Here is a 17,430-nt window from a genome sequence, read left to right as displayed (position 1 = left end):
TGGTGTAGCAATGTACCATGTGAAACAGAGCTTGTACTCAACTAGGGTTTATTGTTGTTTACGTGCTGCTTTGCGTTTTGTGGCTAGCGTTACTTTGCTACCTGCCAACTTTACGGTTTTTACTTTTTAATAACCGTTATAGTTGTATTTTTTCCTTTGCTCAACTTTTTTCCTTCAACTTTTTCACCCCGGACGCTTTATCTGGACATGGTTCTACAGGACCTCCACCAGCCGAAGCTAAGTAGTAACATTAACATGATGCCTTCTAATTGCAGTCGCTGTACCCATAATATACAGGAGAACAATCGCCTTAGGGTGAGGATTGCATCTGAAGCTATTTTCATCTATTGAGCTTCTAATCATGCAGCCTACTCAATCACTTGCTATAGCTACTGTTTTACAGGCCTCCTGTGCCGTATACAGCGTTCTTCACTGAGTTCCCTGAATTCCTATCGGATCTTGTGGTCAAGGCAGATAATATTCTAATTGTTGGTGACTTTAATATTCACGTGGAAAAGTCCACAGACCCACTCCAAAAGGCTTTCGGAGCCATCATCGACTCAGCGGGTTTTGTCCAATATGTCTCTGGACCTACTCACTGCCACAGTTATACTCGGGACCTAGTTTTGTCCCGTGGAATAAATATTGTGGATCTTAATGTTTTTCCTCATAATCCTGAACTATCGGACCACCATTTTATTACGTTTGCAATCGCAACAAAAATCTGCTCAGACCCCAACCAAGGATCATCAAAAGTCGTGCTATAAATTCTCGGACAACCCAAAAGATTCCTAGATGCCCTTCCAGACTCCTTCCACCTACCCAAGGATGTCAGAGTACAACAATTCCACCTAACTGAGGAACTTAATTTAACCTTGCGTAATACCCTAGATGCAGTCGCACTCCTAAAAACAAAAAATATGAGGACGATACGCAGCTGTACATTTCGATGAAACATGGTGAAGCCCCAAAATTGCTCTCCCTGGAAGCCTGTGTTTCAGACAGACATAAGGAAGTGGATGGCTGCAAATGTTCTACTTTTAAACTCGGACAAAACAGAGATGCTAGTTCTAGGTCCCAAGAAACAAAGAGATCTTCTGTTGGATCTGACAAGTCATCTTGATGGTTGTACAGTCGTCTCAAATAAAACTGTAAAGGACCTCGGCGTTACTCTGGACCCTGATCTCTCTTTTGAGGAACATCTTTCAAGGACAGCTTTTTTTCCATCTACGTCACAAAAATGTGAAACTTTCTGTCCAAAAATGATGCAGAAAAATGTATCTATGCTTTTGTCACTTCTAGGTTAGACTACTGCAATGCTCTACTTTCCGGCTACCTGGGTAAAGCACTAAATACACTTCAGTTAGTGCTAAACACGGCTGCTAGAATCTTGGCTAGAACCCAAAAATGTGATCATATTACTCCAGTGCTAGCATCTCAACACTGGCCTGCTGTTAAGGCTAGGGCTTATTTCAAGGTTTTACTGCTAACCCACAAAGCATTACATGGGCTTGCTCCTATCTATCTTTCAGTTTTGGTCCCGCCGTACATACCTACACATACGCTACGGTCACAAGATGCAGGTCTCCTTATTGCTGGAGGCAGAGCTTTCTCCTGTAGAGCTAAATTTTTATGCAATGGTCTGCCTATCCATGTGAGAGATGCAGACTTGGTCTCAACCTTTAAGTCTTTATTGAAGATTCATCTCTTCAGTAGGTCCTACATTTGAGTGTAGTCTGGCCCAGGGGTGTTTTATTTATTTTTTATTTTACCTTTATTTAATTAGGCAAGTCAGTTAAGAACAAATTCTTATTTTCAATGACAGCCTAAGAACAGTGGGTGAACTGCCTTGTTCATCAGGGGCAGAATGACAGATTTTTACCTCGTCAGCTCGGCGATTTGATCTTGCAACCTTGCGGTTACCAGTCCAACGCTCTAACCACTAGGCTACCTGCCGCCCCAAAACCTGCCGCCCCAAGGTGTGAAGGTGAACAGAAAGGCACTGGAGCAACAAACCACCCTTGCTGTCTCTGCTTGGCCGGTTCCTCACTCTCCACTGGGATTCTCTGCCTCTAACCCTATTACGTGGGCTGAGTCACTGGATTACTGGTGCTCTTCCATGCAGTCGCTAGGAGGGGTGTGTCACTTGAGTGGATTGAGTCTCTGATGTGATCTTTCTGTCTGGGTTGGCACCCCCCTCGGGTTCGTGCCGTGGTGGAGATCTTTGTGGGCTATACTCAGCCTTGTCTCAGGATAGTATGTTGGTGGTTGAAGATATCCCTCTAGTGGTGTGGGGGCTGTGCTTTGGCAAAGTGGGTGGGGTTATATCCTGCCTGGTTGGCCCTGTCTGAGGGTATAGTCGGACGGGGCCACAGTGTCTCCCGACGCCTCCTTTCTCAGCCTCCAGTAATTATGCTGCAATAGTCTGTATCGGGGGCTAGGGTCAGTCTGTTATATCTGGAGTATTTCTCCTGTCTTATCCAGTGTCCTGTGTGAATTTAAGTATGCACCCTCTAATTCGCTCTCCCTTTCTCTTCTCTCGGAGGCTGTAGGACCATGCCTCAGGACTACCTGACCTGGTGACTCCTTGCTGTCCCCAGTCCACCTTGTCGTGCTGCTGCTCCAGTGTCATCTGTTCTGCCTGCGGCTATGGAACCCTGACCTGTTCACCAGACGTGCTACCTTGTCCCGGACCTGCTGTTTTCGATTATTATTTGACCCTGCTGGTCATCTATGAACGTTTGAACATCTTGGCCATGTACTGTTATAATCTCCACCCGGCACAGCCAGAAGAGGACTGGCCACCCCTCCGAGCCTGGTTTCTCTCTAGGTTTCTTCCTAGGTTCCTGACTTTCTAGGGAGTTTTTCCTAGCCACCGTGCTTCTACATCTGCATTGCTTGCTGTTTGGGGTTTTAGGCTGAGTTTCTGTATAGCACTTTGTGACATCGGCTGATGTAAAAAGGGCTTTATAAATACATTTGATTGATTGATTCACAAGGTTCCTTTCAAACTTCATCATTAATCATACAAAATCAGAATAGGATCAAGATCAATACAGAGTTCTTTATCAATATATTGGATTAACATAGTAGTGTACATACATACTCATACTGTATGTTTATAAAGCAGTCAATTAAGGCATGCACAGTCAGGCAAGTCAGCACAGATGTCTGATTCAGGATTATAGTATAGATCCGTAACCAACGACAATAAGAAGAACAACACTGATTAACTAAGTGGGCCAATGGTCTGGAACCACCGGTGCTGCAGTCTGTGGATACCTCCCAAATGGCACCATATTCCCTATATAGTGCACTACTTTTGACTAGAGCCCTGGGAGTAGGGTGCCATTTGGGAGTTACCCAAGATCCCTTCTCCAAAGAGATAACATATCAAACAGGATATAGATTATATTGGACAGGAAGTAGCACATAACAAACGTGAAACGGGAGCAGATAGATAATTGTAAAGTGATCCTGTATGGCTCAGTTGGTAGAGCATGACGCTTGCAATGCCAGGAATGTGGGTTTGATTCCCAACCATCTATAGAAATTTATGCACGCATGGCTGTAAATCGCTTTAAATAAAAACGTCTGCTAAATAGAATATAACAATATAATAATAAACCTATAGAATATAAAAGGTGAAGAAGAACATTAATTGGTTGGGAATAATTCTGAATGAATGAATTAGTAGGAGAAAGAAAGACCTGAGAGATGAATAGGAAATTACTAAGAAGACATGACGAAAAGGTGGAGATTACTCACCTGGTGGCTTGAAAGACTATTTATTTTTATGTCTGCATATAAATTATCTCATGAACTGGTTGGTCATGATCGTTGCAATCACACAAGGTATCGACCGTCGAAGCATATGAATTGTGTAACTAGCTAACTGTAAACATGCTTTTTTTTAGAGCAGTTTTCTTGTCAAGGAAGCTCACAATCAACCGGTTGAATAACAGCGAAGGCCATTATCGAACATTGTTTCCTGCTGTTCTAGTGTAATGTCATCAAGAGAACAACAACACTAGTAGAAATAACAGTGAAAATAGAAATAGTAACCATAACAATGACAATAGTAACACTAGTGAAATAACTAGTGCTACAAATATTAGCACTAATAGCTCAATAACAGTCCATATCAAACCAAAGGCATAACCAGGTATATAAATAAATATATACATACGACAATATAGTGCAAGCAGGTTAAATATCCATAGTTGTGCACAACCATTGAGAAATGGAAATAAAAGAAGCCAAAAGTCAGCATTCACTTTCAGCTGAAAACATTTTTGCATATGTGGTTAGTACAAACAGACATGCTACACTTTTGGCGTGAATGGGGTTACAGGAGACTTCGACAATATCTTCTCCTTCCTCCCAAAGTGTGCACTTGTTAAGTTCCCTTCACTGATTTGAAAATAACTGGTACAATAAATACTGTAGAAACTGCCTCTAGCCAATGCCTTCAGGGTGGGGGGAAAAGCCAGCCACCAGATTTTGGCATTGGCTGGTAGAATGTCTATTGTTACCAGCCACATTGGTGGCTGATCACACAGAGCATTTGGGAGAAGTTTTGTTTTTGCTCAACAAAGCGCACATGTAAAAGATTATTTTGAAATTGTGTGTGTGTGTTTGTTTATCTATTCTTGTGGGGACTTCTGGTCCCCACAAGAATAGTAAACAAACAAAAACTGGGGACATTTTGTTAGTCCCAATGAGGTCAAATGCTATTTCTAGGGGGTTTAATGTTAAGGTTAGGGTTAGGAGCTAGGGTTAGTTTTAGGGTTAGGGGCTAGGATTAGTGTAAGAGTACAGGTTAGGGTTAGGTTTAGAAGTTAGGGAAAATGTGTCCCCACATGGTTAGCTGTACAAGACTTTGTGTGTGTGTGTTTGCTTGCGTGTGTGTGCGTGTGTGTGTGTGTGTGTGTGTGTGTGTGCGCGCGTGTTTTCTGTGGCTGGTGGACCAAAAGCTTTACACACCCCCTCACTAACCCTCCAAACCTCAAACCCTGGCACTGTCAGAGTGGAACATCCTCACTCGTCATTCCCAATGGGAAACCTTCTTTGGTTTTCAACCTTATTGTTGCCTTTCTATGGTAGCTAGTCTAGCCTTCAAGGGTGGTTCGGAGGAAGTGCTTCAAAACGGTCAGGTGGAGCAGAGTCTCAAAATAACAAATTGACATGGATTATTCTTGACTACTCAAACAAATCTAAGTGAAAAAGTCAACTTTGGACGTGAATATCATGTGTCATCATGGCAAATAAATATGCATATTATTTATTTACAATGCGCTGCACAAGTCAACAAGTCTCTCAGCTACATAAAGATGTCCTTGGTGTAAAAGCATTAGAGTTAACCCATCCTCCATTAAACTCCTAAGTATAACACACTGTAAACGATACTGTAAACATGCACAGGGGACTGGGCTCGGGAAGTGAAGGGAATGTGCGTGCCAAGTAGAATATGATACCTTTAAACTGAGTGGGAGGGGACTGACTCACCTGCTTCTCCCTAAAAACAGCATCCAGGGGCACACACACACACACACACACACACACACACACACACACACACACACACACACACACACACACACACACACACACACACACACACACACACACACACACACACACACACACACACACACACACACACACACACACACACACACACACACACACACACACACACACACACACACACACACACACACACACACACACACACACACACACACACACACACACACACACACACACACACACTGCATTTCTCTCTCACACTCTTTCGCTCTCTCTCTCTCTCTCTCTCTCACACACACCGACAGAGCACTTAGCCGGAGTCAAGCCAAAGACTGCCTGGCCTCTACTGTACGTGGCTTGGCTCACATTCCAGGCTTTGGCACAGTGACACACTGACTGACTTCCAAAGGGAGAAGAGGTCATTCTGCTTTGTGAATAACAACCAGACAAGGGCAAACAGTAAGCACATAGGAGCTGATACTGACCACGGTGGAGAAGGAGTACCAACTGAACAAATACCCCAGCAAGGTATTTGCATAGAATTTAACAAAAGAGGCAACCATCAAAGATAATGACTACATATTAGAGGTGAAAGGTAAAGTGGGTAATATATTTGCAATACTGAAGGGAGAGGAATGGATTCCAACTGACCAGAGATGGTAGACTATGTTTAGAACTGTGTAAATACTGTCAAGCAGGCTGTCATAACATTGTTGTTGTGTAATTGTGAGATACATGGCTCCCTTGCAAAAGAGACCTTGGTCTCAATAGGACACCCTGTTAAAATAAAGGTAAAATTAATAAATAACGTTACCAATAAATGGTAGATAATGTGGTGGTAGATACTGGACAGAAGAGGGGGAAATGAAGAGTAAGAAGAGTTATTCTGTAACCAGCTCTGCTCCGTTCGTTTTTCCAGTCTAGTATCCTCAGACTTTTTATCCAGCATCAGTAACAAGCACCACACCATCTCTCTCTCTCACACACACACACACACACACACACACACACACACACACACACACACACACACACACACACACACACACACACACACACACACACACACACACACACACACACACACACACACACACACACACACACACACACACACACACACACACACACACACACACACACACACACACACACACACACACACACACACACTCTCTCTCTTTGCCGCCATCTGTGCCAAACAAAGGACTGCAGCCCATGATGCAGCTATCCCCAATCCTCCCCTCCCTCTCTTCTCCTCTCCTGTTCTTTATCTCCCTCTTTCTCTCAGCCAATGAGAATCAGTCATTCTGACACTATGTGTATGGATGATTGTGTGTGTGTGCATGTGCTCGTGTGTGTGTGTGTGGGGGGGGGGGTGTAAGATAGTGTGTTTGAGAGCGCATATGAGTTACCAGCCCAGCCTCAATCCCAAACCCAGAGTGGCTCATTCTCCCCAGATTCCAGTTATTTTTAAACGAAGACGATGAAGCAAAGAGATGGAGACCCCAGGTTTGTCCCTAAATTTAAGTACAGATGGTCCCATCTGTCTCTAACTCCTCCTCCTCCCTCCCTTCACAGAAAATAACAATCTGGAACAAATTCAGAACTAAAAAGACCCCCCCCATCAACATCATCACATTGATCAAAGATCAATTCCAATCCCTCTCCAACTCTTCCTTTGCCATCTTTAACATGATCCTATAGGGTGGGCTGGTTTTGGCGTCACAGTTAAAAGGATCCCTTGGTTGTGTTACAGAGGTGTGGACTGACTGGAGATGAATGATTCAGTGGAAGGAAATAATAACATTACAGAGAAAACCAGATGTCCTTTCCGGCAACAATAGAGACACTTTGTGTTTTGTCACATTGGAACAGCCTGGGAGGAGCAGCCTGGGAGGAGCAGCCTGGGAGGAACAGCCTGGGAGGAACAGCCTGGGAGGAACAGCCTGGGAGGAGCAGCCTGGGAGGAACAGCCTGGGAGGAACAGCCTGGGAGGAGCAGCCTGGGAAGAACAGCCTGGGAGGAGCAGCCTGGGAGGAACAGCCTGGGAGGAACAGCCTGGGAGGAACAGCCTGGGAGGAACAGCCTGGGAGGAACAGCCTGGGAGGAACAGCCTGGGAGGAGCAGCCTGGGAGGAACAGCCTGGGAGGAACAGTCTGGGAGGAGCAGCCTGATCCCGGAAAATCATGCAGAGACTTTAAATATATTCTGAGACTCAGGCAACCAGGAGATCATGGCATCGTTGACCAGAGTTAGACTCGTTAGACGCATCTCTCTCATTCAGAGGAACCAGTCTGTTTGTCACTGTCTATCCTACCTCAGTGTTGTTCTACCTCACGCCTTCGACCTTCTGAGTGATGGTGGCAGCCAGTGGTCAAAAAATAGATGGGTACTATAACTCCTGATCACCGTTGACGGTCAATAAAGTAACGCCCCCTATACTTTCAATGCATTTGTCTGCAAAAGGTGGATAAACACAGGAGCAAAATGTGTGTAAACGACATTTACGTACGTTTACCCTGCACTACACCACTGGTGGCAGCATTGGGGTGTAGGAGGTAGAGGTGACGGACTTGTCTATCTGTTTCAGAGAACATATTACAGGCCATACATGATAGTGCAGCAAAAAAGGGGTCCAATGGGTATGCTGTAGGTTGCAGGCGCTTTTGTAGAATAGTGTTTTGATCGTAGGAGAGGGGAAAAGTCTGGTTTGGATGGTTGTTGGTGTGCTGTCTTGCGATCTTGCTCCTGGTTTCCATGGTGACCCTCAGGATTTTATTATACCTAATAATAAAGAGAAAGCACAAGGGTGTTTGCAAAAATGTCATCAATAATGTTATATAGTACAACACTGAAAACGGTCTAACTCAAACCAGCCACAGATGGACGCAAATTAAGAACCAGACACATCAAACGCAGGTTGGCATTTATTGGGACGAATCTTGTCCTGGAGGCAGCTCTGCAGGGTGGTCACTAGCTGGCCAAGCCACAAAGTCATACACTCAGATTTTAAACCCACAACCAGGCACCGACCTCCTGGGGCCCCCCACTCCTCCCAATTATCTTTTTGGCCCCCAAACCCAAAATAAAATAAGAAATAATAATAATTTGGCTGGGGGCCCCTTAGAGGTCGGGGGCCCAGGGGCACGTGCCCTGTGTTCCCATTCTGTAAACTGGCACTGACCTAACCTTAACCTCATGCCTAAGACTAACCTTACATTTTTTTTCATAGCTTTTTTATTATATAGCCATTTTGACTTTTCGGCTGGCCCATCTAGTGGAAACTGCTCAGCTCTGCCTCCGGGACAAGATTCCTCCCAATTAATTTCAACCTGCACAAAAATCAAATCTGGGATTCAATCTGATCGCATTTGTAGACAATGCAGCTTTTAAAGGCAATGATCCATCGATCGCATTAACGGTAAACTCGGCATATGTCGACTCAATAGGAAATTACCTTTAAATGGAGCGTTGTTGACACAATCAGATTGAATCCCAGCCAATATGTGGGAAAAAAAAATAAACAAAGGTACAACAATGGGCACTAACCTAACCAACCACCAAAAATCAAGCACAAACATGACCAAAAGCAAGACAGAACACACACAAACAAACAGACAAAAGCAGCAAGTAACGACAGACACAAAACGGCACCACAATAAGAACTTGAGAGCTCAGCCACTCACTTCCCCAGTTTAAGACGATGGCTGCGATGATGATGATGACCCCGCCAACTAGTGAAACGATGGACAGCACCATTGCGTTCCGTCCCAGACGCCGCGCCCCGTCTACGTTCCCCAGCTGCAGGCTGTTCCTCGACTGGAGAATAGGGTGAAATGTTATTGATTAGGTTACAACATGCTGGTTAAAACACACTGTGAAGACAAAAGGTTAAAAGCAGTGGGTGGCAGTCCCATCTCTTCTGACCAGAACATTGGCCATCATTTTCTGTTCATTTCCCAGCAGGTGATCACTAACACACAAGCGGCCAACCACTGTTTTTAGCTGTTCTTCTTTGTGGTGTTTCTTAGATATCACACGCACGCACGCATTCCTTCACAGACAACACTTACAAACCACATGTCAAATACTTAAAAGTTCCACTCGCCATAACAGAGAAGACGAGAGCCACGATGTTGATCGGCCACAAGGGGCAGAAGCAGGACAGGATGGCCAATATTAGGTAGTCTCTAGGGGGCTTGCCGTCATCCTCCTCTGTCACGGTGCTGGGCTGACGGCTGATGGAAGGCCTGGGAGACCCTGCCCCATGACCCAGCAGGGACCCAGAGCGGCTTCCTTTCCGCGCCCGGCCGTTGGTTGGTTTGGCGTGTTGCAGTCGCTTTGGGGACGAGATGGAAGATGTGGGCGAGGAGTCGGCAGCACACATTCCATTACCTGTAGTAGGGTGGGTAGAGGGAGGCAAGGAGAGGGAAGGAGGGTGAAAAGGAGGGAGGAAGAAGGAACGAGAGAATGTCCTCATTGCTTCGTCACCAAAATCGGGAATCCTGACATTATTCAACATTTATAGATGGGTTGGCTGGAAGGTGTGTGTTGTTATGATTCTGAACGGTCAGATAACTAGCAACAGTGCCAAGAAGCTGCCATTAACAACGTACATGCCCCGCTCACCTGAGGATCTGTCTTTTTCAGCCATCTATTTCCTGTGTTTTGAGTGGTGCAAAATCTACTTGTCACTTAAATCTCGCTGGATTGATTGCTTTCATATTACTAGTGACTGTACACTGTAACGTTACTGCATAATTGTAGCTGGTTTACTAACGCGTTAGTTATATTAGCTATGTTGACTATGATGTTACTTTAGCTAATATGGTGACAATGATGTAGGCTGTGTGTAGCGTTTATAGTATTGTTTGGCTTGGAAAGGTTTTTTCGCATGGTAAGGCCAGAGGAGGAGAGCAAATAGATGCGAGAAGGAATCATCCGTGGCTGTTATGAAAGTGAACTGTGTTTACGGGTGATCAGGGGTGTATTCATTCTGCAAATTCTGTTAGAAAACGTTTCTTAAACGGAACAAAATGGGGATAAACATACTCTGGTTTGCAACTGTTGGACTAATGATTACACCCTATATCAGCTAGATGCAGGCAAGAGTGTGCAAGGCGGTATTGAATGGTTCACTGTCTGTCCATGTGATACGGTCTGTCTCCTCAAACGTTTCTCTCAACCTGTGTGCACCTACATTGTAAACTTTCATTCATAGACTAGGTTGTAGCAACCTCATGATGGGCATTGGAAAAATTAGAGTATCATGTAGTAGCCTAAACCTATCGCCGTTACATTGAACTGGGTTAATGGAATATGAATGACAATAGAATGTAATAGAAATAAGGCCATGCTCATGATGACACTGACCACCATTGATGTATAGATAGGTGTAATCTAGAGCTCTCTCTCTTGCTTCTCCTTCATTTTGGAAGAAATGAATTAGTTCAAAACTGTTCTTAGAGCGTGTTGATTTTTAATCTGAAGGTATCCCGTTATTGACACACTTGTTGAACTATGCTGCACAACAACAGTAATTAATCAATATATTTGTACAATTCTCAAAAGGCTCTGAAACCCCTTACAAAAACATACTGCAGTCAGAGTGCAGTATAATTGCAAATACTGCGTCCAAAGTACCACAGTTGATTGCAGTTACTGCACTTTCTTTTTTTTAAGGGCACAAGGGATTGACGTATTGTCTGGTCAAGCCAATAACCTAAATTGACTTTTAGTTTGGGAGGGGGTGTAATTGAAAGACTAGAGAAGGGAGGTGGGGATTGAGCCATTGAAAAAATAAAGGGTGCTGAAGAGAAGGCAGTATTCTGTAAATCATGCATCTGTCTTAAGTGATTCCTGGACAGACAGGGCCAGACACTCAGGGAAATGAGAAGGGGAAGTGAGGGGACAGCTCTAGAACACAAACATTCGTAGAGTTGTAGATCACAACAACAGAGATGAGCTCAAAGTGTTGAGAGGGGTGTTAATTGTAAGTTGGGATGGATAGGGTTGAGAAGAAGGAGAGGGTGGAAGGGGGAGGGTGGAGGACGATATGGGGGAGGTTGTCAAATATTTATTTACTGGTCTCCATCTTCTCGCTGATTACTGCCAAGTGGTCTTTGGATTCCGATTGGCTGGAGTCAGGGGCTGTCTCTTGGTGCTCAGCACTGGTTGGCTGGGAGGTGATGGTCTGCTCCGGCTGCTGTTCTCCCTCCGCTCCACTGGGGGCAGCACTGGTGTTGGAAGACATGGCGGAATGCCGACAATGTTGTTTCACTGGTAGTTTGGGCCTTTTTGATGATTGGTCTTGATTGGACGTTTGATCTTCTTCAACTGAAATGAACGGGGGAAATAGGGAACATAATACAATTTACTGTTACTTGCATTATGGTGTTATCAAATTACCAGTTTGTTAGCATGGAAGTCGTACAGCTCCTGCAATGTTCTGATCAACCATGCCATATACTATAGTCTATTGTTTATAAACATTTTATACAGGTATACCAGGAACCAGCCAGGAAGCTATGGCTTTCTTCATTGGGGGACTGCTTAGATCAAACTTGACATTTTACTAAATCGTAGTCAGCTAATCATCTGAGGGGCGGGTCAGCAACATCCAGGGACCATATTGGAAGGAAACTGCTCAGGAAACTGCTCAGCCAATGGTGACTTTAAAACAGTTTATTGGCTGTGATAAGGGAAAACTGAGGCTACATTAACATTGTAGTTACTCCACAACACTAACCTAATTGACAGTGTGAAAAGTCAGAAGCCTGTAAAGAATACAAATATATATTTTTAAATGCATCCTGTTTGCAACAAGACACTAAAGTAATACTACAAAAAATTTGGCAAAGCAATTAACTTTTTGTACTGAAGACAAAGTGTTATGTTTGGGGCAAATCCAATATCTAGGTGTTGACCATGACAGGAATTGTAAAAATATGAGCTCCCTTGTAGGATGTCATGAAGTATCTGACTCCTCCTTAAGATAAGCCACACCCACCAAGCCCCACCCCTCGAACCTTTATGCCACACCCCTCCTATCTGCATACCTCTCTCAGCCTTTGTTTCCAGGCTAACTACACAACGCCTTGATAGGTGTTTTAAATATCTGCTAACCACATCATATAATAGAACAATCTAATGCCTGAATGCCCAGTTGATGACGTGGCACGCAGCCATTGATTGGTATAACGCAACTTCTGCAATGTAGTCGGCCTGGAATGCGACCAAAGTCTTCCGACAGGTGACATCACACCTACGTAGCCCTATTCCCTTACATAAGTTACACAACCTAAGTTAGACAACCACATATCAGTCACTTGACTGACCAAATCTGACATAAGACAATTCTGTCAACCCTCTTGTCGTTCTGAATAAGGGTTAGAGTGAGGATTAGACGTAATAAGGATCAGTCCGTATCGAACAGACAAAGGCTGGGATTCATTCAAACCCGCCATAGAGACAGAATCATTGGATCACTTGTTTCGGTTTTTGGTCGCAGGTTCAGGAATGGCTGAAGAATTGCAACATTTACTTGGAGCTAACTCTTTAGATAGCATTGCTGGGTGATTTGAAAAGTCATAGATCAAACAAAAATATAAATGTAAAGCGTTGGTCCCAAGTTTCATGAGCTGAAAAAAAAGATCCCAGAAATGTTCCATATGCACAAAAAGCTTATTTCTCTCATATTTTGTGCACAAATGTGTTAACATCCCTATTAGTGAGCATTGAGTGTCTGCGTTACCAGGAGCTAAAATAGAAGTTGCTTCTATTTGTGACGCTGAACTTGATGCAAGTCCTGCCTCTCCCATCTCCTCATAGGCTTTTAGAAGCATATACCCACGTACCATCGATTGTGGTAATACACCTTATTATGAAAGTCCAAAGAAGAAAAAGCCTGGAAGGAGAGATGACTAGAAACGATTCGGCTGACCGTTTTATGTGTGGATTAATTGTCGGAGTAGAGGACCCTGTGCATTTCAGGTAAAATAGCCATGTTTAAATCCACAAAATAGAATTGCGCATGCGCGGTTTGAGCATGGTGTAACATTGTCTCTGTGCTCCCAAACAAGCCAAGTTCCCCGTGATCATTTTGTTGTACGTCTGCAGAGCTGATAAAATCACTATTTTAGTAGTTCATCGAAGTAGGTATGGCATACTTTCAAGACTGCTACAACTATCAATCAGGGTAGTATAACTATGCCTCCCGAACTTCTCTATCCCTCTCATTGCTGTGTTGACTACATTCCTCTCCCCTGCGGTCTGTGTGGGTCTGCCAGGAAGAATATGCGCAATGTATTCTGGTCATTGTAGTTAATTACCACATTTTCTGCGCTGAACTAGGTTTAATATTTGCCTATTGAAAACTAAATTCCCTGCAGTGTTTTTGATTTGATATCTCGTGCTTGATATGATTTCTCTCTAGACAAACAGAGCGTTGAGCTCACAAAAAAAGGAACAATGTAATTGAACCGACGTTGGTCAATTAGTTGTTTAATAATCTGAGAAAAAAAACGAAATTTCAGTTAATTGCTCAGCACTACATGACATGGTCCATTATATTAGGTTTAGGCTACCAGTATTATTGGGCTATATCAGCCAATAGGCTAGACATAGTTTGAAAGAGAGACAGAGTTGGGGTGAAATAGAATAGGAGACTGGACACTTGCACTTCACTTGAACTACGTTTTACATAACATTTAGCAGGCAGACAAATAAATGTGTTACCAATACTTCATATCTAGACAAAGTAGAAGCCTAAACTATAGCCTGTCATACTTCGGAAGTTTATTTGCTTGAAAAGACAACTGCCCGGGTTTATCCGCCCATGCATATAGCCTACAGGCTATTTAATTGAGACAACACATATTAGGCACACTTGATCTCGCAAGCCCAACAAAAGGGGAATGCAGCTATCTAGCGTCAATTACCTTTAAAAGTTATGTGCAGTGCGCTTGCCGACAAGGTACGTTTGACTCCCGGCCTTACTTCTACACATTTACATCTGAATATTCATTATCTTGTAAATACTTTCATTTAATTTACTGGGTTGTTATAGCAGTGGCAGATTTAGGTATAGGCCACATGGGCAGCAGCCCAGGGCGTCAATCTTGCCGGTTTTCTATCGCTCGTTTGCAAGTCACGTCAATGATATCATGTCACCGTGTGGGTCAATTAACCTTATCGGAGTAGGCGCCCTGATTATAGTTTGTGAGCTAGGCAGGCTACTGGCTGGGAAGGTCTCCCACTCAGAAATAGGAGATGGGGAGGGGATAGGTAGACCTCAGGTCTCCCCACTGGAAGCCCAAGGTAGGGGAGCGGGGAATCTATCAAATAGTCCACTTTGTACAGTACTAATGCAATTAGTAAAATCAGTCACACTACGGAATTATACCAAATAAACCACAATTCATTGATAATACTGCGAATATACAGTTTCACTGTTACATTTTTTGGGGTTTGTGCGAAATCGTTAAGAATAATATTAAACCAGTCTGCACACCACCAAGGTGAATTGGTTTAGTCTCGACTCTTTGTTGACAGTGTTGGGGGATGGGTAATGTATTGAAGCTCGAGTGCCAAATCAACACAATTTTGTTTCTATTTGTCTTTGGTTACTTGTTTTGATATTTGAGTCTTATTTCTATATTTTTATAGTTTTAAATGTTATAATTATTTAATTGTGTTGTTCCAAATGTCTGAATAAAAATTACAGTTAGTGCAGAATGGCACAAGTCATACAAGCTAGAACCGCCATTGGTTGTTAGAGTATACTGTGTGTATCCATTTGGGCTCAACATAGCTCCATCTAAGAATTTGTTCTTTAACTGATTTGCCTAGTTAAATAAAGGTAAATAAAAATCTGAGAGCTGTTACATTTCTCCAGCTCCATCCCTCAGCTTTATCGAAAAACCAAATGGCTGGTCTGCAGCTTGGCTGAAAACTAATTAAGGATGTACATGTCATTTGTAAAAAGGGTTCGGCCTCGCTAAAAGGAGTTGTTGAGTCATCAAATCTAATCTAAGTACCACCCAACCCACTTTACAAAGATGAATGTTGTGAAAATATGAACTTCTACAGGAAATGTAATGGGTATTATAATAAATATTGTACATTATGATGACATTTAAATATAATGATCTGCCATTCATGCAGGGAGTGAGACTGACATAGTAGAGGAGATGTGGTTAGAATGAAGATGGGATGGAGGAGAGAAGGGAGGGGAGGAAAGGGGGATGAGCACATCACGGAAAAGGTGATCTTGGCACACCTAGACCTGTGTGTGAGAGTGTGTGTGTGTGCGCGCGAGAGGGATGGAGTGGAATATGGAGCAGGACTTGCGGTGAATTGCACATATAATTCAACAAAAAAAATCAGGAACACTGTAAATTCCAGCAAATTCTATGTAAAGATGATACATTATGTATTACAATGCAACGTGACTTATGCAGACTAACATAGATCTGTTTGGAAAACAACTGAATGCATAATAAAGATGCCTACACAGACATACATGCATGGCTGCCTTACACACACACACACACACACACACACACACACACACACACACACACACACACACACACACACACACACACACACACACACACACACACACACACACACACACACACACACACACACACACACACACACACACACACACACACACACACACACACACACACACAGAGAGATAAATACACATGCACCCTCTCCCTGGCCTCGCTTGGTCTTTCTCTCATGTACAGGAGTAAAATACAGAATGAACAAATTACTGGTGCATTCTCTCTCACACACAGACACATGCGTGCGTGCTATTGTCTGCATGCACACACAATGATGACACACCCACTTCAAACCACACATGCAGTGCATACTGTACACTACAGATAGGTTACTGTACACCACAGAGAGCAAAATATGAACTAAATCACATAGAAACCGCATGCTATCCACCTAGGCCTACCTGATCTTATTGAGTGACATGAAACATTATCCTTAACATTTTGCTTTTCTTGATCACAATTCCAAATATTACTGTAAATGCAACGTGTAGTAAAAAATAGAAAATATGACACAAGTTCAGTAGGCTACGATTAAAATCTCCACCCAGAATTCGTCGAATTGTCTTTTTCTTTTGATACAGGCTATGGTAAACGGTAACGGTCAAATTAGGCTACAGACCACGCCGGGGGATGTCAAATTGCGCTCGTGTGCTTGCTATGTTGCTACCTCATCACCTCGCTCTCTCTCTCTCTTTTGTTCAACGGCGCTGCAAGATTGAGGAGAGGGAGGGGGAGACAGGAAACTCCTATGCCCGGAGGCGGGTAGAAAGGAGGGGAGAGAGGGAGAAGTCGGCGCAGCACATGCAATAGGATGCTTTCGCTCGCTTTCTCTCTCACCCAGCGTACCCTTACTTTTTTTTTCTCTCAGGGTCTATTTTGCTGATGGGGAAATAGTAGACCAACGCGCCACTTGCGCCGTTCACATACCAATTTAGCTATGCATACTGCCTCAAGCATTCCTTTGTCGCTGGTTCACTGACCAATTTATGTAGGTCTATGTTTATTCCTAGGGGTCATGTGAACCAACCATCATGTGGTCAATATTGTTGACAGTATTCACCAGCAATTGAAAATACAGTGCATGCTTGGTTATTTGGTCATTTCTGGCCCAACTTTGCTCATCGCACCTGAAGTGGAGTCACGAGGGATACTTTAACGAAGTGTTGCACGCTAGCGACGCCCTGTGGACAGAAATTGTACACACACACGCACCCAACACAAACAGAAAATAGAGTAAAATTACACAAATGACCTCTCTCCTGTATGTAGTGAGTCTTGTTGCTCTTTGGACAAACAGAACATTTGATCACGTTATCAG

General features: G+C 43.5%; 1 protein-coding gene across 1 annotated transcript; it reads right to left on the bottom strand.

The window, feature by feature from the left end:
• Window positions 1-6,631: 6,631 nt before the first annotated feature.
• On the bottom strand, window positions 6,632-16,833 carry LOC112251349 (trafficking regulator of GLUT4 1). Its single transcript, XM_024422285.2, has 5 exons — window positions 16,514-16,833; window positions 11,620-11,871; window positions 9,644-9,930; window positions 9,222-9,354; window positions 6,632-8,319 (listed from the first exon to the last, which is right to left on the bottom strand). The coding sequence occupies exons 2-5, from the start codon at window positions 11,786-11,788 to the stop codon at window positions 8,303-8,305; spliced, it is 606 nt and encodes a 201-aa protein (XP_024278053.1). The 5' UTR covers window positions 11,789-11,871; window positions 16,514-16,833; the 3' UTR covers window positions 6,632-8,302.
• Between the last annotated feature and the right edge of the window lie 597 nt (window positions 16,834-17,430).

Source organism: Oncorhynchus tshawytscha, linkage group LG01, assembly GCF_018296145.1.
Source record: "Oncorhynchus tshawytscha isolate Ot180627B linkage group LG01, Otsh_v2.0, whole genome shotgun sequence".
Lineage (NCBI taxonomy): Eukaryota > Metazoa > Chordata > Actinopteri > Salmoniformes > Salmonidae > Oncorhynchus > Oncorhynchus tshawytscha.
The sequence above is the reverse complement of the archived record's forward strand: the minus strand, read 5'-3'. Positions and strand labels throughout refer to the sequence as shown.